Here is a 26,934-nt window from a genome sequence, read left to right as displayed (position 1 = left end):
CTGAGGATAATTCTTTTTATCTGTTGCCTGAATCAAAATACACTTGACTGTTTTTATGGTATAGCATGAAGAAGCATCTCCCCCTTTTTCCTCATGCTGATCTTTTGTATGTGTGCTGTAACATAGCATAGAACCTCAAATCCATCCTACATTTCCTGTGCCTTGCTTGTATGAGGATTTGTTCTTTATAGTCACAGACTAACATGATAGAAACCTGAAGGAACAGATTCTGTGCACAGACTAAGTTCTTTGAATGGCATGCATTTTGTTGCAAACTGCTAGTTTGACCGTAGATGAAATGTAAAATGCCATGCAAAAAAGGAAAGGACGGGGGGAAGGAATATTGAACCAAAACCAATTGTTTAAGTACAAATCTCTCCAAGTATGACTGTAGCTTATTGTACTTTTTTGCAGATGAGGCTAGATAAGGTGAGGAAAGTGTTATGAAAATGTGTGGATAGTAACAACAATAAGGAGAAAAACCAAGCAGTAAATAAAATTCATAAATGAGTCTCAGAGTCTATGCGTAGTGGGAAGTCCAAAAGCAATACTTTGGGCTATGAGGGATCTCTTCTGAAGAATATGCAGCCCGTTTTTGGCATTTTTGGTTGATTTCAGGGCTGATGGAAATGTTTCTTCCATAGTTGCTCAGGATAAAACATTGCAGGACAACTCTGTTTTATTGTGCTTATTTTTACTGCCCTTACTGTAGTTTTCATCGATGTTCAGTGCTGAAAGAGGTTTCTCCAGATGGTGGTTTGGAACAAGAGCCAAAGGACATGATCTAAAATGTTATATTCCAGCTGTTGCTGAGCTGAATTTAGAAGCAACTGCCTTTCACTTGGTCTGTGTTTTGAATGGGAAGGGGAGAAGAAAAAAAAACAACAACAAAAAGCATTGCTTGCAGATCTTATTGTTAGTACAAATGCATGTCAAAACAATCTTCAGTAGGAGACAGTGTACCCTTATGTTAGCTCTTACTGTGTAGACCCTTTAGCTGTGAATGTCTGCAGCAACAGTCAACAGGGGAGGTATCTAATTGCAAGGAAAGCAGTCTGCTACTGCTGCATTTGAACACTACTAGAAAAAGGACTGCTACCCCAGCATGGCAGTGGAGTGGAATATTGCAGCACTTTGAGATGAATGAGCAGTTCCCACCAAAACAAACAAACCCCCAACAATGGTGGTAAGACAGCAGGAACAGATTGAACATCCCCAATGGATAGGTAACTTTAAAAGCACAATTCTCCTTGCTTCAGAGTGGGAAAACAGGTCACCTTTTGACTGTGCTTCATCTTAACTGATTGAAAAATGGATGGTTGTACTTCCAGCTCAAACATTTCATAGGATAATTCAGGATGGAAAGGACTTCACTACAAAATATGGATAATAACTCTAAGGTAGCTGTTACCCAATTAAAAGCAAAGTATGAGTTCTTAAAGGAGTGATTTAGGATTTGGGCTTTTGTTAACTTTTGTTCCTAAGGCAGCTCTCCAAAATGTTTTGTGGTACACGCCTGAGGTAGCTAGTTTCCCAGTAGCTGTTTTTAACTGAAGAATAGATCAGTATATAAGCTTCTGAGAAAAGGCTTGTAGCTCAACTTTGTGTTACATATGCGGTCAGTGAATTGATCACTCTTGAGCATTTGCTATCATGATACTAGTAGCTTTTTCTTGTCCGATATCCATTCCATATCTCATGGTTTCTCTCCACCTCCCCCAGAACCAGACATAACTTGCAGTCAAGAGTGAGATGCATCTCAGTGGCAGGACAAACTACAGAACAGCTATAAATAGGAAAATAAAATCTATTTTATTTAGTGATAACTGAAAGTGGCAAAAACTGAAAGTGGTGTAAACAGCTAGTAACCTTCTAATAAATCTCATTTTTCTTCCTTTGGGGCAATTTCTAGGCTGTCCACTTCTGTGAAGCCCCAGTTGGCCATGTGGTAACGCTGCTTGCAGACTCGTACTAGTATGGAGTAATTCTTAAGGTTGCATAAGATGGAAGACAGTGGAGGAGGAGAAGGAACATTTCTGTGAGCAGTTGTGATAAACTAAGGATTTAAGATGACATGACATCTTCATAAGCAGGTTTTTGAGCCTAGCTAGAGCTGAAAGAGTCAAAAGTGTACTTTCATTCTGCTCCTGAAATTGCTTAAAATTAAGGACAGGGTTCTTAGCCCCTCATTTAACACTAAAACAGAAATGCTTTGCTTAAACTCATGGATTTGGCTGCTGGAACATCACTGAAATCTTGCTTCCTGGGTTGTATCCTTCTGTATGTTACATACTTGCTCCAGTGCTTCTATTAGTCACCTGCAGGCTTTAGAACCTGGTCTGAGTAAAAGTATGAATGAATAAATGATGAATGTCAAGTTTACTAGTATTGCCGAATGATCTGTATGACAGTACTGTGTCTTTATCAGCAGTTTTGTAAATGAACCAAATGAGGTAGAGTTCCTCTTTTTTTTTTTTTTTATTTATTTTTTTTTTAAAAAAGTATGGTCTTAAATATGCCATGCCAGCCACTACTAAAAGTTAGTGTCTTTGAGATGAATTACCATCATATCTGTTGAAACTGGTCATCTGCAAGCTGATGAAGCTTCGGGGAGAGAGCAGAATTGCGTTCTTTGCCATTATTTCTATCAATTTTGCTACTTTGTTGAAAAGTGAAAGATGGTGTGAGATTTCTGAGTAGAAATGAATAAAGGCAGTGTCTATAACAGGAAGTGATAGTGCAGTTGATGAATAGACAATTCCTATTGCTCTATGAATCCCCTGCACACTTGAGTATGAAAGTATGATTTTATAGGTAAGCCTACTATAAAATGGAATTTGGTGCTTAAATTCGGAGGTAAAAATCTTAAAAAAAAAAAAGAAAAAAAAAAGCTATCAGTAAATTCCATGTATGCATTAACTTTAGCTTATCTTACATTTCCCTTTGACAGGGTTGTATTCTGGTTTTAGTTTTCTGCTTCATGAAAGCTCACAATTTTCTTTCTCATCTATACCTCAGTAGTCTGGTTTTATTTGTAAAGGCAAGAACTTGTGGAGTTCAGCAATCACTTTTCTAAATCTGATTGAAGGAAAGAAAGAATCAAATGGTTTTATTGACCTAATCTATTTTTTTGGCTGGTTCTGTACTGTACAGAAATTGACCCACTGTTGTCTTCTAAAAACCTTCTCTCCATGGCAAAATGGAAGAATGGGAACCTGCTTTGTGCGCTCTCTTTCTGGACACTTGAGGGGAAATAAAACAAAACAAAAAAAACAAAACAAAAAAGGGGGGGAGGCAGTGTATGGATAACCTTGCAGCTGAGGTTTATTGTATGCATTTGTTAACTGGTAAGCAAAGTTGAATAAACTTGCAGGTTTCCAGGATTTAAGATCAATGTCATCATCTTGTGATATGGGGGAGAAAGAAGAGCAAATAATGAAACCTGAATTAATCAGTCTAACGCATTAATTTTATTACACTTACTGTATCTTTATTCCTTCTTTTGTTTTTTACCTTTTTGCTTAACTAGTTTAGCTAACATGACTACAGTTGGGGGAGGAATAGCTCAGGTTTCAGAAGCTTATAGTTGATATTCATGTTGTGAAATAGAGGAAATATTAAGGATAGCAACATCTTATATTCTTTTTGCTTAGATGTTGGCTGGCTACAACCTTGAGCTTTTCTAATCCAAAGAGAAACTTACTTAATGCACAAGGAAGTTTAACCGATCCTGGTGAATGCAAGAAGTTGTGAAAAATGATTTACAGTTTCTGCTGCCTTACCTAGATGCAAGTTGCTGTTTGTGCAGTGTCCTCCTGCCTCCCCCCTTGTTTGATGCTCAGTAATATTGTTTATCCTTTGTGTGCTATGTGGGCATTGGTGTGCACATATATGAATATTTGGCAATAATCATGTGCTTCTGTGAACAAAAACCAAAACTGTTGTTTTATCCCAGGGTTCTTTTTCTAGCAAATATTTCTCTCAGATTATGACTAACTTAAATCAGTCCAGTCATTACTTAACTTCTTGATTACTTGAACTGTGGTATTAATATAGCAGTTCTGAATGCCCACCATGTCAGCTTTTGTGTTTTTGGGTGGGTTGTTTTTGTTTTTTTTCTTTAGTTCTTCAATTAGCTCATGTATTTTTGAACAGAAGCCTATCAGAACAGATCTGGTAGTTGAGAAAAGACCTCTTGCCAAGAGTGTGCTATGTTGGGGAATAACTCACAAAGAGGTTTCCCTGGTTCAGGGTGGGGTTTCTGTCAAGAAGGAGGTGGGAAGGAGAAGGCTGGTGCTGGAGGGAGCAGTCTGGCAGCTAAGGCACTTGCTGTCAGTGGCACGTTGAGACTTCAGGAGTGCCACAAGCATCACCGTATCCTGGGATGAGTCTGACTTTTTTCATGCGCAGCTGTGAAAGGGTCTTGGTTTTTATGTTGGAATGTGAAAAGCAGTTGAGTTGTTAAAGGTGCGAGTTTTCACAATGAGAACATCCTCTGCTTGTTTTTTTCATTTGTCTTTTCAGGAAGCTTTTTCTAGCCACGTTTCAAAAAAGCCCCAAGTCAGTTGTGTGACAGCAGTGGATGAAGGCTACTTCAATCTCTTCCTGAGCAGAAGCTCTTAGCCTCAACTTCCTGTTCTTTTCACTGTCTTAAAAAGAGAAATCTTACAAAAACTGGGTTATGTCCTTGTCTGGAGAGTTTGTGCAGTTTATATATTTGTTTCCATGGCTGAACAATGCATATCACTGAAGATAACATGAAAGTGTCTTTTGCACTTTGAAGGTCTTTTTGTGTTCCTGGGGCAGCAATGTCCCTTGGGGGGAGCTGGTTGCAGGTTATTTTGTATCCCAGTTCTATAATCAAGTTGTTAGCTTTAAAGATATGTTTAAGATAAAATTATCTGCTGCTTTAAATTGTATGGCTGAATAGCTACTGAATATTGCAGTGCAAGAAGATTAACACAGTTACTTTGTTTTCTGTATCTAAAGGAGATCTCAGTCTTGGGCGTTTGTGCATTTGTCTCAGACTTGTGAACTATTGCACCGGCTGCCAAGTTTTTTGTTAGTGCTCTTGTGGTGTCTGGCTCACAGCAGTTCAGGGCCCGTAGAAAGTTGCAGCAAGTTGGTTTGCAAAGGAACAGCCGAGTTATAGGAATATGGTGATTTCCAGGCAAAGGGTGGCTGCTTTTGCTGGGTTACCCTGCTATCCGCAGGGCAGGGGGCTGTGCAGCTCTGCAGCCAGCCCTTTGCCAGGTGATTCAACACTGCTTGCAGCCTATGCGAGGGGAAGCTCTGGTGGTCTGCTGGGTAAAGAGGTCTCTGATACCTCCCAGGAGTGATGGGTCTACCTGGGAATACTGTCTTTTTCGTGGGTCTTTCAGCTTGGCTAAATTAATACATTGCAGCAAAATATTAGTTTCATGCAGCATGAGATAAAGGGTCAGTACAGACAATTTGATTTGTTAAATTTGGCTGGCTGGTGATATCTTCCAGCTCTGAAGTTGGGGGGGAAGGAGGAGGTGGTGTGTTTGCTGGAATAAATTCTCATTTGCTAATACGTACAGTTGCACAAAAAGTTTAGGTAACTTTCTGTTGCTGTTTACATGTTTTATAGGTGTCGAGCTGTGTGAAACATTTCAATAACTGCCCTGTAATAACAGACTAGGTGCTTTAGCAGAAGTCTTGTGTTAGTATAACTTGGGACTGTGATTCTGAAAACTTTAATGAAAAAAAATTCTCTTAAATTGAGATGGACTATTTGGAGTATTGTGTGATGTAGCCTGTTAATATTGAATGCTAATTTGAGTAATTTGAGGTAACTTCTCCTTGCCTCTGAACTGTTGGTTAGAAAAAGCATATCCATGTGTGCCATATGAGAGAACAGAAGGGCATTTACTACCTGTCAAAAAATGTGAAACTAAGTTGCCTATTCATTTAATAGGCGTTGAAAATATCAAGGGTGGTTTTCTTGCTTGTTTGGAAACTAAAATTGTCTTTAAAAGATACTATGATAGGGTTTGACTAAATCAGTTGCATATATAATTTTAAAAATAATCATTAATAGTCACACTTGTTAGATAAAAATGCCTTATTGGGTTTACAGAATACTGAAAAAAAGGGTATAATGCTTTTAACAGCGACTGGAAATGAAACACATTTGCATCTCTGGATTTGTCAAGATGCATTGTGTAGCATTCTTCCGTTAACCGCCCTGCGCGCTGAGAGCAGGTCGTGCCAACGGCACCTTTGTTTGCTTGGCCTCCGAGAGGTGCGCGGGGGCTGCCGGCACTGCAGCGAAGTGGCGCGGCAGCGCCTGCGGCCCGGCCTGCTGGCAAGGATGACATCACCGCCACCACCGTGTGAGCAAGCAGCAAGCGGCTGCCGTGGAGGCTGCAGAGCTGTGTGCACCGGGATCGCTGCAGACGTGCGGGGCCTTTCCCCGGAGAGCAGTAGATGCCCCTCTTCTTCTATTCCCCTTCCTCCCCCCAATAAAATCTTCATAATCACTAATGCTTTGTGGGGCTGAGGCTTAAAAAGGGGGCAGACACCACCCCAAGCCCTTAAAGTCTGCTTGTATTGCTGGGTTTTGCTGTTGCTCTGTATTGGAGATAAAAAATACAATATTCTTGTGCCTTTTCTTCACCCTGTTTTTTCCCCAGCATTCTTTTGTCAAGCGTAATCCCCACAGTCTTCTCACTTAAGCTCTAACGCCACAGAACTGGAATAAAAATAGGCTGTTTAGAGCAGCAGGAATATACTAATCCAAGACCGTGAGCCTTAAGGATATGCAGATCTAGAACATGAGCCAGGCACTAACGTTTTTACTAGAGTGTTTACCCTGAGCAGCCCCTTAAATAGTCAAAGAAATTGTAGCTAAATGTTTCTTGCTTCTTACATGCCACAGGCAAAGTAAAACGCACAGCTACCACGCCTGGTCCAAGCTGAAGTAGTTTAAGGGCTCAGAAGCCTTAAGCAAGTTGTGGTAACATCAGCATCTTGGGTAATTCTCAGATAGGCAGCAAAGTACAGCACTGGTTTCTGCATGCTTTTTAACTGAGGAGAAGGTGTTTTCTACCTCTTAATTTACTGTAAAGGAAAGAAATTATCATGGTTGATATGAAAGCTGGGCATGCTAAATTGGCATTAAGCTTATGGCGGGTAGCTCAAGGCACATTACAAAAAATTCTTTTCTCTGGAAATGTGCTTTGTATGCCTTAACAGTCAACTGAAGCCCAAATATTTCAAGGTGGAAAAAGGTATTTTCTGTCATTTTAGGTAAGTTATTTAAGCTCAAGGTTTCCTTAAACTGTTGCTTAAAGCTTTAGTCCCTGCTAAATGAAAACTTAGGAAGAAGGCTGTAGACTGTTTCAGCAAAAGTTGATAACCCATAACCAATACTCCAGAGCAAGGAATAATGTAAGAGGGGCACACCATTGTGTGCTGGACTCCTAGTGGTCTGGGGCAGTGTAAAACAAGTACATGTGTCCCTCTACTACTTTGTTGGTCTGTAGGTGCTGTGTAGTTGCAAAATACTGTCTGTAATGTAGAAATACTCCATGCAGCATGGTTACCCAAGGAACCATTGTTGGCCTCTTCCGGTCTTTCTGAGAACATGCGTTGATTTTGATTTTATTATGGTGTTCCTGGAAAACCAAGCAGAGACAGCCCATGGGTGAAGGAGGATTGGTTTGGTTTGTAGTCTTTGGAGGCTGAGACAATAGCACAGTTGCATAGTTGAGTTACAGTGAACTGGAGGGCCCCTGCCTTGGCCTGTATGTACAGCATCCTGACAGATGTTCGCCTACTGTATTTTTAAAAATCTCCAGTGGTGGATACCGCATGGCCTGCCAAAGGCAATCTGGTCCCCTGCTTCACTGTTCTTTCCTTTACAAAACTTTTCCTAACATCTAAGTTAAACCTCTTGTTGTAACTCTAGCTAGTTTACTTTTGTCACCGCTAAGCTCTCTTTATGTATTCTGAGGACTGTTGCTATGCCTCCCCTCAATTCTTCAGACTAAACAGTGTCAGTTGGTTTAGTCCCTTCTCATAGCTCATGACATGCGAATATCTGGCCATCTTTCGCCTTAGGTACTCTGAGTGTGTCCTGGGTCTGTTTTGAAAGGCAGTGCCCATAACTAAATACCATATCAGCACAAAAGCCTTAGTATTGCTGTCTGGAATAGAAAACCTGTCATATGTTTTACATATGATACTTGTACGTCCAAATCTTGTTTCCTGATGGCACCGATATGATACCTTCGGGTCTTTGGTCAGAAGTACACAGCTGTTTTGTTAAGGGTCAGAACCTGAAACTAAGGGATATGAAATATTAGGGTATCTCCAAGGAGGAAGAGAAGTGCTAGCCACACTGCTGGGGGTCGCTGATGGTTTTGACTGTTATCTGTAAAGGGGCTGTGGCCTCCTTGTACTCAAGAATAGTACATTTTAGAGAAAGACTGCTACATGCATGGATGAGCTTGCTCTTGTAAGAATTCCCTGAAATTATGAATAATTAGGAAGGCTATTTTACCTCTCAAATGAGCTATTGCTTTAAAGAATAAAACTACTGTGTTGTAACAGATTTTTTGGGGGTGGTGAGGTTTTTGTTTTGATTTTTTGTTTTTAAACAAAGCAACTGGCATTTTTGGACTTCAACTGTGATAAACGTATAGGTGCTTCCCACACCCCCCCAGAAGAGTAGGACATTAATCAAAAGAGATTGGGAAAGGTCATAGGTGCAGTTAGTTGAAGTGTGGGCACAAAACTACCTCCTTGTTGTGAGATGAACAAGACTGGCCAAGAAGGGGTCAATTCTATATTGTACAGGTCAGTATGGAATTTAAGGTCCTGAATTTAATGCTTCCTAAATGTTCTTCATTAAAGAAGGGAGAAGAAAGGAGGGTAGAATCTGGCCACAGACAGGTACTAGATCCAAAAGAAGGCAGCCAAAGCTGACATTGTACTGCTCTACGACATTGACAGTAATCACCAACCCTAGGGACCATTTCAAACTCCATGTGTGTTTGCAGAGTTAACATAAAGGAATATGCTCACTATTACAAAATGCTGCTCCTGTCAGGCAGCAGAAAAGATGCGGTTAAGAGCTTTATGTCTGTAAGCATTCTACTTATGGAAGAGATGTAAGGACCATTGTATTTACACAGTGTTCAATTTTTTTTTAGTGATGGAAACTGGCTGGTAGTGGCTGTGAAGGTACCAACTGTTATTAGCTTGATACTAGTCCTCTCAGCTGGAAGAGGATGTGAAAGCTGGATTTGGAATGCCTTAGAGTAACTGCATTGAACTGGTAGTTTTTAGTGAAGAAAAACGCTAATTCCAGTGTCCTGCTTTACTCCACTGAGGCTTGCTAACAGACCATGCTACTTGTGTTAAGCTTTTTGATATGTTTATTAATGTATTTTAAAAGCTTACAGTATTTTTTGCGTTCTTTTACTTTAAAGTTATCTTAATTCTTGTAATCACAGCATTCAGATTGTATTCCAAAGGTAAATGTTATCCTGTGTGTTCATTAAATAATGTAGAAGCTGAGCTTTTCTGAATTTCTGACTAATTACCTTGTCTTGTATATATTTCAGGGTTTCGCAAAAATGATGAAATGAAGGCTATGGAAGTATTGCCAATTTTAAAGGAAAAAGTTGCATACCTTTCAGGTAAAGTTATTTCCTTATGTTACAATGCATAACTGTGCAATTAGTTACAGACATAATGATATTTTAAATACACAAAAACATTAAAAAAATAGGGAAGCAACTTGAGACAGTTGAGTATCCCAAACAAACAGGTTTCCCCGTATTAAGCAAAACATGAGCATTGCATAAGGATCTGTAATAATGAAAGTATATGTTGTGTTGAATGTGGAATATATTGCTAGTTCCTCTTCCCCCTCCACACACTGCGATCCAATATCATTATTTGGAAAAGCCTTCTTTACCGTAGTCGCATTCCTCATCTTATTTCTTCATCTCTTGGAGAGTTTGTTTAGATGGACCAGTACCGAAGCCACATCTCTGAGATGAGAGAAATATCTCTGTTGCAGAGATGACATTTGAGTGCATATCCTTTAAGGCATACTTAATATCTTCATGGTGAAATGAGTTAGCATCTAATTTTAGCTGTCTCCAGCATACACCTTGCAGTTGGCTGTTGCTTAACAAGGAATAACAGAAAGGATTTAGAAGTGGGGTTCAGATTAATGAATATCATATTCTATAACTTGATAAGTAACTTTACTCAAAGGAGTGATGGCTGTATAAGGTGCTTATTCATGTGAACTGGGTTTTGGGTGTGACACTGAAGTACATACTTTGATATCTGTTGGGATTAATCAACATCAGTCTCTCTGGTGTCATCTCTCGGTGACAAATGATTTAGAGGACAGTTTCATACTTGAAAGGTTTTTGTTTTGTTTTTTTTTGTTAGGTTAATAAATTGTCAAGAACTCCAGAAATAAAGCTCATTATCTGTAAATATAAAAATTGCAAAATGATCCCTGAAATTGTACTCTTTAAAGATTTGCTGTGCATGGATGCTAGAGTATGTAGTTCACAGTACTTCATCCTGTCCACTCTGCTGAGTGGAGTAAAGCAAAAAGATGGTTTTGTAAAAGGTCTTGGCAACTCTAATGACTGACATAACAGACTGCCCACAGGCAATTTCCCTGGTGGTGTGTAAACTTTGTTTCTTCTGCTTACAAACTAATGCTGGTGAAGGCTTGCTCAAAACTGTAGTTTGAGAGTGAAGAGAAGGGAAAAGAGACTTAAACACAATATTCCAGTCCCTCATTACTGTTCTGCTTCAGGCCTTGCTTTATGGCACTTTATGAAAATATAGTTATGTTTCTATTCCAAGACTTCTGAATTTCCAGATAGACCTAAAGTTTTTTTTGGAGGAGTTTGAAAGATGGTGGTAGTTCTCTAATGTTAATTTATAACCAGGTGATATTCTCTAAAGGGAGTAATTCAGTGCAAGTAAAGCAGGCCCTCTCAAAATGAAAGCTGAAGATGAATTTAAATGAAGATGATGGATTGTGAAACAGAGCAGAAGAGGTGCAGGCAGGAAGAAATGGCTGTCACCTTGCCTATGTGAAGGTAGTAACTTCTGAAAGAAGTGAGCAAGCAGCTGTGGGCAGCATGGCTGGCTGGAGCTGATCTGTCAAAATATGTAGTTTCATGCTTTCAATGCAAGTGAGGGTCAAATGAAAGGATATACATTAGCAATGTGAGCAATTTAAAAAAAAAAAAAACAAGAAAAAAAAATTACCGCTAGGACTTGAAATCACTATGGAATTAGAGCTGGCAAGCCTTATCTGGGAAGACAAAAGTAAGGAAAACTATTAGATTATTGACTTATTGCACAAAAGATTTCAGAGGTTTTCAATGTACCTCATTTACTTTCTTCAAAAGTACAACTTGTGCTCAACTATTTTGTGTTCATATTTCTAAGTACAATAACTGTCAAAGTCTGTAGGACATGTTTACTGGGGGAAAAAAACTATTTTTACTAAAAATGCTAGAGCCCTATTAAACCTATGACATTCACAGATATCACTATAATTTTGGTATTTTTATTCTCCCTCATTTGTACTGGAGTTCTGGTAGGGTTGTTGCATGTTCACTGATGATTAAGTACCTCTTAAGTAGAATTCAAGTAAGATAATCAACTGCACAGAAAAAGGTTCTGTTTATAGAGCAGGAAATACAAATAACAATGAAAAAGTTCATGGAGTGTTTGAGATGCTTGGTATCCTTGATCCCTGTCTTTCTCTGCTGAGACCTTCCTTCTTAAAGTTAAATGAATAAGTACAAACTGTGTAGCAGTATATTCATCCTTGTATTCTTAGAATACTAGGTACACTGATTTTTACTCAATACTAGCTTTCTTGAGGATTTCTTGAGACCAGCTTGTTGTGAGAAGAGAGGTTTGGATGGGAGGTCCTCACTGATGGAGCTGCTGGAAGTTGAGACTGCAGGCTTCACCAGGTGCTTGGGATCCCACTGCAGCCTTTCTGCCTGCAGACTGCTTCTGATTCCTGCACCAGACCTAGGCCACCATAGGTATCTCCTAAGCCGTTCCTGAGGTGGTGTTTTGATCCAATCAGAATTTTATTGTTTTTATTGAGTCAAAACTCAATATAGCAGATAAAAGCAATATCTCAGTGGAAGGTTATTTCAGTGGTACTGTGTGTGGTAAACTGTATTTATGAAAGTTTTTCCCTTTCCCCTCCAATAGGCCCCTGTGCCTCTTTAATCTGTGTTAGCCTGAGTTAGACTCTAACTCCATATAACTTTGTTTCAGTCTTTTTTTTTAATATATATTCTTTTCATTTGTGTCCAGGTATAGATATGTTTTAACATACATACACAACATAATTTCTTTGCACGGTCTGAGCATTTCATCACTTTTGAAAAGGCTTATTTCAGCAATTGTTTCTTCTCGGTTACTAATCACAGTAGGTCCAAAGTGATTCACTTTTTTTCTTCTCCATCATCAAATTCTAATATAGCCCTTTTCACTGAGCTGTTAATGATATGTTTTCATAAACAGAGAGTGGATTTTTCATAATCTAGTAAATCTCAAGATGTACTTACTTGGAAGCAAATTCTGCCACCTTGCCTCTGCTATCCATGACACAGGCCAGGGTGGTTAAAAAAAGTAAGGCGAATTTCCAACTGCAGGTTGTACAACAAGCAATGTGCAAATGATGACTATAATCCGGATAAGTCATCTGAACTTGTTAAAATCTGTGTCATCTTTGCATGTCTTAAAATATGTTTGAGCAGCACAGTTACTTTTTTCTTTAACAGTTAGTATAAATTAACAACCAGTGAGATGACAGCTGGAGTGACAAAGAGAGATGTGATCTCTGAGAATTCAAATCTGAAAAAGGCCTTAGAGCAGGTATTTTTTTGCAAGGACAGGAAGCAATGAAGTGCAGAAGAACAAATACTTCTGTGAAATATTGTGAAGTACACTCTGCTGTACATAGGTTGATAATCTCAGAGCCACAAAGCTCACCAGACTAGCCTGAATTCTGCTACTTGTATATATTAATTCTGAAGCAAACTCTGTATCAGAAATACACTTGTCCTTTATGAAACCAGTTTGACAGACTGAACCACTTTTATCTCTTATCAAAGCAACAAAATAACTGGTTTATTTTGCTATCACAGCAAGCTATAGAATGCAGATACTTGGATGCAGCTTCCCTCAGAATCCGGGGGTGGGGGGGGGCAGTTCTAGTATTGCCAATGGACTGGTTCTCCAAGAAAATAAAAATAAAAAAGCTTCCTTGATCTGATTTTTTTTTCTGCTAACTGGGAAGTAATCTGCCTGAATATTGAGTGTCTCATCATCTGAAATAGAAGAAGCCTTCTATAATTGTTACTAAGAAGTGCAAATGGAGTCTGGGGTACAAATTTTTGTTTTGTTTAAACTGAAGCCTGTTGAAGTGGGGATGCTCTTCTTCTATCTACAGAGTTTGAGGCTAGTATTTACGCGAGTGGAATATTTCCTACAAGGTGCAATTATGTTGGTTTTTTATGAGAAACAGCACTTGATATCTTGTTCCGCCTTTCAAACATACCACAAAAAGCCCACTGCTTTAACAAAGTACTTTGAGACTGTGTAAAAAGGCATTTCCTGAAAAATCATACTATACGATGTGTGTGCTTTTGGTGCCATTTGGAGACTGCTGGCAAGGCTGCCATTAGTGATGTGCACTAGACAGAAGTGATTCACGGTGGCTGACTCGTGAGTTGATCAGCTACTCATATGACACATCTTGGTGTAAACAACGAGAGAATCTATGTTAGTACTGTGGGGGCTCTATATAAAAGAAAAGGGGGGAAAATGGAATTCACTTTGAAGAAAGTAGCTTAATATGTTTTTGTTAAAGCAAGACAAGGGTTTGAGTTGAATGAAGACTACTGTGAGACAGCAAGTTCCCACTTGAAGCCTCATAGGTGGGAATCTGCTGTTCCTGTTTGTGTATGACACGGGAGCATCAAGAACAAAGGAAATGAGTTAGTTATTGGAAAAGGCCTAAATTTTGGCTTTCTAAGCATAAGGTCTAAAAAAGCTTTTGGTATCACTGCTGCAAAAAAAATCAGTTGATCTCTGAAGTCTTAAGACTTCTTTGCTTTATATTTGCAATCTTGATATCTAGTCCAAGACTGGAAAATGGAATCTTTTTCACTAATATCAAGGCTGTATTAATTTCTTCATTATGCATTTAGACCTGAAATTAGCATGACAAATTTTGTTTCCCACATGAAAATTTCAGGACATGTGTTAACAGAAATTTAAGCAGCTTGCTTTAAAAATGGACTTTTTGTGATGTGTGTGAAGGTGGGAGCCAGTTGAGGTGGCATCAAAAGTGATATAAATAATAATCCCTGGTTTGCTTTCCTCTGCCTCATTGGGGAATCACATGATACAGTAGTTAATCTGTGGGCAAGTCCAGGGGACTGATCTGTGAGAAGACTGCAGGTAACAAGGCACTTGTTTAAAACACTTGGAAAATGTTAAGATGACTCAGTGTATGCTCTTCACTGCTAGCTGCTTCTTTTGGAGGAAGAATTTCCACCTTGAGCAATTAAACACTTTGTTTATGGGGTGAGAGTTAGTAGTGTTCCCTTGTTTAAAGCTAAATTGTTAAAATCCATGACTGATGGACTGCAGTGCACTGAGGAGAGCATTAAAGGCTGCAGCAGACTTTAAAGCCTCAGTTAAGTTGGGTAGCTTTGAAGTCAACTGATCATCTGGAGCTGAGTGGAAGCCAGAGCTGTTGGACTCCCAGTCTTGTCACTTATACTGCCTTGCACTTGTGACTTCTGTCCTTTTCTTATCCTGTCAGTTAGAGGGTAAAAATCCTCGCATTTCTTTGCTTGGCATGTGTGTCAGGCGGGTCGAGAATGCTTCTTTCAGCTTAGCTGTTCAGCTCTGCGTTATTCTACAGTTGCATCCCCAATAAGGACCAGACTTACCTCTCCATTAGAATAAGAGAACTTAGTTGTTTTTACTCTCTTGTCCCATTGAAGAGGATCATGGAAAATAAGAAATGAACTTTTTCTGTTTAGGTTTCTGGCCTTGACAGGAATCTGAAGCTGCTTTTGCTTTCTGAGGTCATTTGGCCCCTGCTAACATGGCTTTACAATGAGAAACTGATTTACAATGAGGTATAATTCAGAAAGCAGAATAGCGCTTCTCTGGGTTTCCATGGGATAGGGGAGAAAACAGTCTACACATCTGTGCTGGAAGATATATTTGTGAAATTTAGCTTGCAGGAGTTTGTGCCAAATCTTAAAGCTATTATACAAGTGTTGATTAAGACAGCCTACTGATCTGAATATAATAGGAAGCTCCCACAGTAACATTTTGCTGTCGCTAGCAAGTGATTTGGTATAGAATTACATTTTAATTCTCAACTACATCTACGTCTCAAGTTTTGTGCAATTTAACAAATAAATACATTTAAGCAGAATGACTCAAAATCACATCTACCATCTTACATATTGAATGGATTCAGACTTCCCTTGTTTTCCATTGCTGATAAAGTTAGAAGCTATAAAATGATAATCTGGAGTCCTCATATCAAATCAGGTTAAAAATGTAAACTAAATTCTTTGACAGTGCCCACTTACTCGTCTAATACATCCATTGGGTGTAAAATACTATACACCTTTACTAGTAGCTAGTAACAGCTAGTAGTAGCTAGCTAATTACTAGCTAGTAATTAAGCTAATGCTCAGAGTACCCTCTAAATACTTGCCTACAAAGTAGCATAACTCTGTGATTAAATCTAATCTGTACAATTGTTGATTCAAAAATTAAGTACATGAGGAAGCACCATTACTAGAGATAAGTCACACTGCTGGTCAAACTTGAATGTTTAAAAGTGTAATGCTATAGTTATTCTTTATTTCAAATTTTTTGACAGATACTTTCTCATTGTAGGAATTGTGACCGCTTGCTGATTGATACTTCTGAAATTCAATTTTAAGCTGGTCTCTAAATGACAGTGTTGGTGTTTAACTTGAACAACAGCATAGGACGTGGTTTTCCAAAAGCATTCTGAACACTAGTTTTGCAAACTAGAGCTGTGTTATGCTGTGGCTTTTTAACATGTTTAATTTTTCAGGTGGCAGAGATAAGCGTGGAGGTCCTATTCTAACGTTTCCAGCTCGTAGTAATCATGATAGAATACGGCAAGACGACCTTAGGAGACTTATTTCATACCTAGCTTGTATTCCTAGGTAAGTGATGGTCACTTGATAAGCTCTAAAGCTATACAGTAAATTAAGTGGAGTGTGTTGCAGTACACCCACAAGCTAGAGCATTGAGTGGGTTAAGAAAATAAGCAAATTCATGCCAAGTTCTGTGAGTTACTGTTTTTAAGCTGCTTTTTGGAAAAGACCTAAATAATCGCTCTGCCCTGTAGAAGGGAGACTGTTGGCAGACTGGTTGGTGTGCTTTAGCTAGAGGTGGATTATGTCCTGGGAACAGCACTGCTATGTCACATTGCTCTCACTGTGTTGAAGGTTGCAAACACAACTCAAAGGCTCTCAGTACATCAATAATTAGAAAGATCGTGGTCATCATTCGCAGTATTCCTTGGGTGGATTGAGGTCAGCACAACACTCCTAACTGTTATTCGTGTCAGATGAGCTATCATGTCCTGGTAGAGCACAGGAATAACCAGGAGAAATATAAATAAAATTGCTTGTACAGCTCTCAAACCTGTAGAGAGAGCTGTGATATTGTTGTATTATCAACAAATTAAACTATGAATCAGTGTTCTATTTCAACAAATCAACAAAAATCAAATCTAGTGTGTGTGTGTGTGTGTGTGTGTGTGTATGTATGTATATTTATAAAGTTTGTTCCCATTGAACTTTGTTACTCATACTGACTTAATTGGGGGCAAAAAATGATTGTAAGTCCCTGATTTTAGGTCTGTCTCTGTGCCCACATCTGGTGCAGACTGGAGCAGTTCTTATTATGCTTGAGTATGTGTGCCTAGGACTCAAGAGGCAGTCATCATTATAGCTGGAAAATCCTTTGGACAGCATCCCTGGATGCAGTGTCTTCCATATTTCTATAATGTATTAATTTTTAGGCACTCTTCTTTGTGTCTGATGTGCTCAGATGTCTTTTCAGATTGACAAAAGTGCTTTCACAAAAATAACTTCATGACATGTAGTTGAGAGTGTGTATGACCTCTCTTAGCAGCAAGTTTTGGTAATTATTCTAGTCTTTATTTCACCTTTAAGTGTAAGAGTGCTTTGTATTATTTTTTTCAGTTAACCTGTGGGGGGTTTTTGGGGGGGGGGGGGAGGAGTTAGGCAAGGGAGGAGGGGACCAAATCTTGAGATTTTATCCCTGAAATCATTTGACTTCACATTTGAACCTTTGAGATGTATCCTAGTTCTCTGAAGCATCAAGTTACTAGAGAAGTTGTTAATAGATAAACCATGCACATCAAAATATGCCCAAGAGTGTTTTATAGAGGTGTCTGGCAAAATACAGTGGTTTTGTGGCAAAAGGTGTGTGTTAGTTTAACACTGATAGATTTAAAATAAAAACAAGTTGGTGCAGGTTTGCATAAAATCTCTGCAAGCATGGTGAAATTTTGAGAACAAAGAGAGCTTTATTGAAGGCTAGACTTCTTGGACATATTTTCTTATAAGTCATGTTTTAGGAACTGGTCTTAGCAACTTTGCTTAATTAAGAAGTCCCATTTGGTACAAGTAGCCCCAAACAGCTGGTCTGTCAATAGCTTTTGCATACTGCTATTCCACACAGCTGACAATTCAGAGGTATCAGTTCTTTGTCAAGATATCAAAACACTTAAGGTAGATCCAGTCTCACAATTTTACTAAATTAAAAATTTATCTGATTAAAAAATATAGCTAAGTTTTAAGTCATGAACATTGACTGGACAAGACACTAGTGTAGTTCAGGTTTGCCTGACATGCAATCTTGGCTGACCAAAGCTTCCTGGAATAATTTTTTGTGATCTTTAGCCAAAAGGGGTTCATCTTTTGTCAGATGATGGGACCATGTGGCAAGAGGAGACACATGCATTGTATCACCTGATGAAGGGTGTTTTGTCCATCCCAGGAGATGACTAGATGTATGCCTCAGTTGAATTAGTGTCAAGCACTCCTCCTCACTTAACATCCAGATTGTGTGCTGGGTTACGGACAGGCAGTGAGCAGCACTTGTGCAATAACACCATGTTGTAAAGACTCCTGAAAGTCATGTAGCCTTTCAATAATTGATGCGTCTTACCTTTAAAACAATAGTTGTTCTTGTCCTCTCTTGGGAGGCTGTTAGAAAACTCCTTTGCCGTTGTCAGAAACATTGTGAGTTGTAGCCTACGTGTATTCTGAACTAGTCAATCTTAATATATTTTTCTGTTACCATTGCCCTGCAGTTTAAATGCACTTTAATGCTTTTTAGGTAGAGTGATATTTCCTTTGTGGCATTCCTGTGGGCAGGTTGGACAGACCAACTTTTATCTTTATAAACTCCTTTTTTTAAACTGCTTTTTTTTTTAAAAAAAAAACAACAACTCTTAAAAACTCTTCTAAGAAAACTGCATTCCCATTCCTTCTGGGAGCCTCCTGCTTCAGTTACAATTCATCTTTCTATTATGAGGCAATATGACTGTTTGAAGTATGCCAGTGAAGCTTCCCTACTTTCTGGACACTCTAAAAACCTCACCACATAAACTCCAGAATTGCATTTACCTTAGTCACATCCCTGAAAGTGACTCATGTACCCAAACGAGACATTTGGTCCCTTTTGATAGTCCATTATATATGACTTGTTGATTTTGAAATATTTTCCCTTTCCATGTCAGCAAAGTCATGTAGTAATTTTTCTTTTTAAACCAGCAGTGAGCATTAGGTATGCAAAAGGTATTGATGAAAGAAAAAAAAAGAAAGAAATCTGCCACACTTAGAAGTATTACCAGGAATAAGTAGTATAAGGGCTGTCTTCTTCTGGACAACAGAATTGAATTCAAATTTTGTAGAAACAGGTTAATGTGGTTTTCTTCAGCAGTCATAAAACACTTATCTATTATCCATTAACTATCCACAAATTGAGCTCGTTATTGAAGTAATTGTTGATACAGGTTTTTTTCCCTCTGTGGACTCACACTCTTGATAGCTCTCAGATAACAAGGGACAAGATTCAAGACAGTTTAAAAGGATGTGAAAGGAGTAGGTAATAACAGCCTGCAGGCTTCTGTCTGTTAGAGCATCCCCTCAACCATTTGAAAAGTATGAATATTGTCATCAGTAGAGTGTATGTGTTTTCTAGAGGATCATTTGTAAATGAATTACATATTGCTGCTTCAATAAATTTTGTTTAATATATGCATAAGGTGACAGAAAAACAGGATTCAAAGAGGAAATGTGAATGTAAACAGTGAAAATAAGAGGTGATGAAAGTGGATCAGCGAGTCCGCCACTGGTTTGAAGTTATCACCCACACAGAGTTTGGCAGGGGAATGGGAGCATGGGAGCAAGCTTCATGAGAGGTTTTGCATTGCCTTCATCAGAGCTGTTGTATGTACCAGCTAGTCATCAATGAGGCTCCAGGGTGTGATTGGTAGCTGGGGAGACCCCATTCATTGAGCAGTGTGGTACGAGTGTGGTCTGTATTTGAATTTGTAACGCATGCTTGATAACCTTTTTCTCCCTTCCTCTGCAGTGAGGAGGTATGTAAACGAGGATTCACCGTCATTGTAGATATGCGTGGGTCAAAATGGGACTCCATAAAGCCTCTGCTGAAGATTTTACAGGAATCCTTTCCCTGTTGTATTCATGTTGCACTGATAATCAAGCCAGACAACTTCTGGCAGAAACAGAGGACTAACTTTGGCAGCTCTAAGTTTGAATTTGAGGTAATTTCCCTTATAGTATACTAATTTATATTTATTTGATGGTTTCAGTGTGCTTGCTACAGATCAGCATCTTGGATAGTCTCAGACTAATTATGCTCCTGGATGATAGGAGGGATAGATAAGGCCGGTGGTACTACAGGGGATGGGGTTTCCTTCATATACTTGGGTTAGATGGTTGTGCACGTCATTATGTACATGCTTTTTCTGAAGATGAAAAAGGAAGAATTAGGGGCTTTTTAGTACCCTTCCCCTCCCCCCCCCCCCAAAAAAAAAGGAAAGTTAAGGTCTATCTATATTTTCACTTAGTCTGTGTTGTGGGAATGGTGCTATCATGAGTGTCCCATGCGGAGGAAAGTAGCCAATTAAACCTTGCTGTTTTCTTCCTGCTCTACAATATGTTAGTCAAAACTTAATCAAAATAGTAGCTGAAAGAGCAGTTGCTATTTTCTCCTTAAGTGTGGTGAGGTAAGAGAGAAACACAAGTGGTAGTAAGATTTAAAAGGTTGCTGGGAGTAAGATGTTTCTCTCATTTGGGGAAATAACTGCAAGTCAGAAGGCTGATCAGAATTGATGTTTGAAATGTATGAGAAAGTTAAATCACATGTACTTTGTAAGCAAAATGATCTACTCCTAAATACACAGAAATAAAAACTTGAAAGAAAATTTCAAATTCTTTGCAGTAGCAGCAGTATTTTGTCTTTGTTTGTTTGTTTTCTAGACAAATATGGTGTCTCTGGAAGGCCTTACCAAAGTAGTTGACCCTTCTCAACTAACCCCAGAATTTGATGGCTGTTTGGAGTACAACCATGAGGAATGGATAGAAATCAGAGTTGCCTTTGAGGACTACATTAGCAATGCAACCCATATGCTGTCCAGACTGGAGGAACTGCAAGATATATTGTCAAAAAAGGAAATGCCTCAGGACCTGGAAGGCGCTCGCAATATGATAGAGGAGCATTCGCAATTAAAAAAGAAAGTCATTAAGGCGCCTATTGAGGACCTTGATGTGGAAGGACAGAAGCTGCTCCAGCGAATACAGAGCAGTGACAGCTTTCCCAAAAAGAACTCTGGGTCAGGGAACGCAGACTTACAGAACCTTTTACCCAAAGTATCCACCATGCTGGACAGGCTGCATTCAACACGGCAGCATCTGCATCAGATGTGGCATGTGCGGAAATTGAAATTGGACCAATGTTTTCAGCTCAGGCTGTTTGAGCAGGATGCTGAAAAGGTAAGGGCCTGGCGAGTGGAGAATGAATGGGTGCTGTCCTTTACAGGCACAAAGCTTGACTGACTTGAAAGGAGCACTGAGGAAAACTACAAATAATAATTTTTGTCTTTAGAGTTAATCACTACCCTTTTAATGAGAAGTAAAGGATTTCTTTAGTGACTCTTAAACTTCTGGAATTGAGGGGCTGTGGTAGAAATTCTAAACTGTAAAGAACAGAGTTTACTCTCATTTAGGAAACTTTAAAGTTGTAGTGGCTTTAAAGCTTCTGCTTTAATAAGTTTTTGTTCCAGACAGGTGCTTTGGCGGGAATCAAATGAAGATGAATGCTGTATGCTTTAAGTACAGATGACTAAGGACTACATCCATCTCCCTCCAGGGTGACCCTTGGGATTTGAGTGACAGGCAGTTGACAGAGTCTGAAGAGGCTGATGTGGGGAACTGCTTCAATGACACGGGGTTTAGAGTCCGAGGCTAAACTGGTGCATCTTTTTTGACACGCACATGTCATTAATAGGGGACTGACCAATCTCAATGTTTCAGGTTAACAAATCCTGTCAAATTAGAAACGCCCTTGATGGTCATGAAATGTGAAGAACCACCATAGTTAGCAGTGCACTGTTAGATGAGCTCAGATAAAAATCTATCTTTACATAGAAAGGTTTTGCAATCGCTTATTATTAACTTGTGTGCAGTTTTAAAGGAAGATGGGGAGTTTTTTCCCAGGGAGAAGCAGTAACTAGACTGACTAAGTCTAGTGGCAAGTATGGCCTTTGCCAGATTTGTAAAAATATTTAACATAAGAATGCCTGAATGGGGTGAGACCAGTACCCCGCTCTCCAGCAGTGGTCATAAGCAGATGCCTTGGAGAAGAGTAAAAATGGGCGAGCAACATATAGTTCTCCTTCCTTCTCCCTTCTCTTCCCCTGTACTTTCCCATCCCCTGATCACTTCAGCTCAGGGACTTTTTTAACACTACTCTCTTTTTAATGTTTCCTGCTGTGCTTAAAGAAGAAGAAACTTCAATATATTCTAAGTAAGTGTTTGCTGAATGGTATAGTTGAAAATAGTAGGAGCAGGTAAAGAGTTGAAAAAATCTGGTAAAGTCAATTTAGAGTTATAAAATTATCTAGGAAAAAAACAAGCTGATGGTCTAGTGTTGTTCTTTCAGGCTCAAAATGCTTTATAGCAACTTTTCAGCAACTTGCTTAATTGCAGTGTGAAGAAAATATTTGTATTTTGATGATGTTCACATTAAGTACTTAAAGATATGTTCTTCATTTACTCATCTAAAAGTTGTGTAAATAGTTTGGGCTTTAAGAAGCTCCTTGTCAAATACTTGTGCCAGTGGAATTGAGCTCTGTCCTGCCCTCTGCTTGCGTATGCCTAGATCTGTGTTTTCTAGGCTCCTGACTCCAGGAAAAAAAAATCTATGTTAAATTCATGCAGCTTTCTTTCAAAATAGAGGGAAATGTTAGGCACCTCCAAATGGAATTGACTACACTAGCACACTTGAGACTTTTTCTATTGGCTGAAGTGTGTATAAAGATTCAAAAGAAGGGTTATGTAGTATCCTAACTCACTTTTGGATTAAGGCCTCTACTTGCAGCCCTTATTTCACTGCTTATGTCAGATAAGATTTCATAGCTCAGGACTCCTTTATCAGTTTATGTCTGTATGGTTTATTTGAGTATAGAAAACTGCTGGATCTTAGTTGGAAAAACAGAGCTTTTTGGATGAAGAGGAATAAATATGTTCTTTTGGAGGACTTGTGCAAGTCCTTGCACAAGAAATCTGAGCTAGTTTGGGAGAAGAGAAGGCTAGAAGGGGAGTGTGTGGGGGGTATGATTGCTTTCTTCAGTTGTCTGTAGGGGAATTACAAAGAAGACAGAGCCAGGCTTATCTCAGAGGTGCGCAGCCAAAAGACCAGAGGCAAAAGAAATTCCAGCTGGATATAAGGGGGGGAAAAGTTCACAACAAAGGTGATTAACCACTGGAGAAAGGTGGCCCAGAGAGGCTGTGGTATCCATTGAGATACTGAAAATGTGACTGGACAAGACCCTGGGCTACATGATCGAACTTTGAAGCTAGGCCTGCCTTGAGATGGGTTTGGACAAGATGGTCTCCAAGGGTCACTTCCAAATTATTCTGGGATTCTAAGAAGTGGTCAAATTATAGGTTAGTAACCTGCCCATTTTGAGTTTATTCAGATTCACACTCATACTGTAATCGTGCCAGTTAACAGTAAGCACAAAAAATTCAAATCAAGAGAGGGATGGTAAAACTGTAACCCACTGAGAAAGATACCCCTTTAAAGAGGGAATGGAAGCTGGGGACAGTGTGGCTGAATGACTTCACTTTAAAAAGTCAAGGTATGCATTATGTGAACAGGACTGAACAGGGACCAAGTTTTCTAATTATATTTTTCAATATAGTTCTTCTGTTTTTTCAGCTACTTCAAAGTAACTTAGGTCCTTTCTGGTCCAGTCAAATAACAGTGTGACCACAGTATATCCACGATTGTTGTTGTAACACTCCAAAGTCAAAATACCTAGTGAAAAGACCTGTGTGGTCACAGGTGGGGACGGTGTCTATTTTTGAATAATGTTCTGATACATCTTCAGTGTAGTCTAGATAGGAAAATGAAAATTTTAGGAGTATGTGGTCAGTTGTCTCAGGTGCCTAAGCTCTTGCACATTTTTGTTCCCAGCCCTTACCTTAGTGTTTTCCAATTATAATTGTTTGTCATGTACCTGTGTGGAATATTGGATTTGATAGTATTGCTCTGTTAACTAGAGTATTTTAAAAGATCTTTTAGATGAGTACTGACTACTCATTGCTACTTTTTTTTTTTCTTGAACCATCTTTTATAGCCTATCTAGAGAGTAGATGGGTCTTTTGAGCTGAGATTTGAGTAAGATTTCAAGAGCAAGGCCGGGGGAGGGATTAACTTGGTCTCTTGCTGTATTGCTTGATCTTTGTAAACTTTGTCTTCCAGTGGCACTGTTAACATCCTAGCTAAATAGGTGCATTGATGATCATTTTCAGAGGAGATCTTTTCTAAAATTTGTTGAATATAGAAGTACTTTATTTTTTTCACATATTTAAAAATTATCCTTAAATTTGTGTTGGAAAAGGTAATCAGTAATGCTGTGCTCAAGTGTAATCTTTTTGATTTGCTTAGCAATAGAAAATTTATTTGCAACTTTGACATGAACTTATGACTAAAAATATAAACTTGTTACTAAACTACTTCATCAGCAAGTATGAATTTATATTTAATTTCCATGAGTTGCCATTTTCATTTGAAATTACAAAGCTGCTGAGAACCTATAAGCTTGGTAACTCAGGCTCATGCCCCACGTCTGTTTACTATGAGTTTTTTGTAGTAATGAAGTTGACTTGTAGCTTGTTGAGATAAACATCTTTGGTCAAGGTTTAACAGCCTCAGCTGCTGAGTCCAAAAAATCAGATTTCAGCTCAAAACTATGAGTTGGCTAAAATATACAGTAACTTTAGAATGGAAAGAGCAGCAGTGTTAATTTTCGTGGCTTTAGACTCTGTCTTCTGTGTACTGACAAAAATCTCTTGTTACTTGTCAATGATTTCTTCTGCAGCAAATTATTTTTATATATATATATATATATATATACACACATATATATATATATATTTTTTTTCTTAACGTTTTCTTGTAGATGTTTGACTGGATCACCCACAACAAAGGTCTATTTCTAAACAGCTACACGGAGATTGGAACCAGTCATCCCCATGCTATGGAGCTTCAGACACAACACAACCACTTTGCCATGAACTGTATGGTAAGAATAGGCCTCATTTCACAACACTGACACATAGCGTGTTTGCTCTTTGTTAAAGTAGAACTCATAAATCATATAAGATTCCTTCTATTATGAGTAGTGCAAATTTGTATTTGAGCAGTGAAATTATGTAGAAAAAAGGAAGAAAATAAATGGTAGCCAAGCAGCAAGTATAGAGATATTGTGATCGAGCAACAAAACTGTTTGGAATAATGCCAGCATTCAACACAGCCTCAGGATTTCCAAAGTGTGAGTGTCCAAACTTGTAGAACCTGGGGTGTCCGTTTGACACTACTAGTAAAAGTCCTGCACATGGGCACTTATTACTGTTTTACAACTAATGGCTGGCAAAATAAGTTTTGTGTGTTTCTGAGTACTCTTCTGAGCCTTTTTAATTTCAGGGAATTGTATGTAATACGGACTTTAGAGCTGTATATGGAAAGAACTGGCTCTGAGAATCTTCAGAAGAGATTCCTGTGACTCAGGCAGGAAAAGTTCTCAAGTTCTGTGAAACATAGATCTGACTAGATGAGTAGCTAATCCTGGTGTAACAATTTTTTATATATTTTTTGACACACTTCTCATTTCTGGCATAGTAGAATGGAGCTAAAACAAACATTTTTCTTGTCAAATATGATCTTGAGATGAACCATCAGTAGGCTGCAATTAAAAATTCAGCTTGTAATTAGCAGTGAGTGAAAGCTGCTTATTATGAGTTTCATGAATGCCCTGTTTGGACTTGGAGGCTAAATTCTCAAGTACACTCTAGGTCCTTCTTCACTAGGAGGATTGGAAGTGTCTAAGTCACTTTGGGAGTCTGGGCCTAAATCCGGTTCCTAGAGGTCAGCTCAGTGGAAGAGGGATATTACCACTCTTGTTAGTAATTAACATCCTTGTCAGTTTAGGGATTGGAATTAAATTAAAATGCAGCTGAAACAATCAACTCTTGTAAGAGGGTGTTCTTATAGATCAGGGCTACATAACTGCGTGGCAAAGCAAACTAACAAGGCTATGCTTCTTACTATCTTCCCATGACTTAGCAAGGCAGCTCTCATGTCCAATATTGCCAAAATTAAGGTACTGCGAAGAAGGTAGATTTTCTGCAACTCAACTATCTTTGTTAAAGGTGTTGGGGGGGGAAAAAAAGATCAATATCAACTTTTTGAAAAGAACAAAGTAAGAGTTGGTGAGCATTACAATTAAGTAATGTAACATCATATATGGATGTAACTTTGTTGACTGTGAGGTCTGGAAAACATAGGTTCACTCCATGGGCATGGGGAGTTGCTCCTTTATGGAGCAGCTCTTTGCTAGTGCTCATCACTGGTGCTCGTTGAAGGAGAGCAAAATGGAGAGGGCAGAGGCACCAGAGGTGTCACTGACATGAAATGGATTTTGAAACTTAGTAAATCTGGATGGCCAGGCTATTCTTGGACTTGTACGCTAAAGGTCAGCTTCTGCCAGCCTGTCATAGTCACTGTTGTCCTCTTTTCAAATTCGTTTGCTTTTTTTACTCCCATGCTCTTCAGATGTTAGCAAGAGTAGGAAGCACTTGAGCACTGTATAATTCCTCCTGCTCTGTTCTGCTCTTAGTCTTCTGCTGTTAATCTGTTTTGCCTGTAGTAGTTAAATGTAGTAATTAGAGGAGTTTTTGTCAGCCTGTACAATGATTTCTAGAAGCATGCAAGGTGCGGCTTACAGCTGGGGCAAATTAAGCAGTCCAAATATCAAGAGGGGATAAACAACCTGCAATTTTCCCATGTGTTTCTGTAGCATAGGCCCTATGAAGTGGGTCTTTGGCACCAGATAGAAAAATACAAATTTGAGATGATCAGCCCCTGGTTTTGATTTGAGCACTGGTTTTGATTTGAGCAATGTTCAGTTTTTCTGCCATTTTAACAGACAGAAATCTTACATGAAGAGTGGGGGGAAAATTAGACCGAAGGTCA

The 26,934-nt window shown here is 38.9% G+C and overlaps 1 protein-coding gene across 4 annotated transcripts in view; it reads left to right on the top strand.

Annotated features, from left to right (window-relative positions):
• TRIO (trio Rho guanine nucleotide exchange factor) overlaps positions 1–26,934 on the top strand; it is a 260,312-nt gene that overhangs the window by 66,307 nt on the left and 167,071 nt on the right. For 3 of the 4 annotated variants that reach the window (XM_067290998.1, XM_067291001.1, XM_067291002.1), the window contains exons 2-6: positions 9,597–9,671; positions 16,160–16,274; positions 19,744–19,936; positions 20,655–21,167; positions 24,863–24,985. In XM_067290998.1, the coding sequence (XP_067147099.1) occupies positions 9,597–9,671; positions 16,160–16,274; positions 19,744–19,936; positions 20,655–21,167; positions 24,863–24,985 (1,019 nt within the window). Of the gene's footprint in view, positions 1–9,596; positions 9,672–16,159; positions 16,275–19,743; positions 19,937–20,654; positions 21,168–24,862; positions 24,986–26,934 lie in introns of those variants that run through there. The other variant, XM_067290999.1, reaches the window with a different exon arrangement.

This window comes from Apteryx mantelli, chromosome 2, assembly GCF_036417845.1.
Source record: "Apteryx mantelli isolate bAptMan1 chromosome 2, bAptMan1.hap1, whole genome shotgun sequence".
Classification (NCBI taxonomy): Eukaryota; Metazoa; Chordata; class Aves; order Apterygiformes; family Apterygidae; genus Apteryx; species Apteryx mantelli.
The sequence above is the reverse complement of the archived record's forward strand: the minus strand, read 5'-3'. Positions and strand labels throughout refer to the sequence as shown.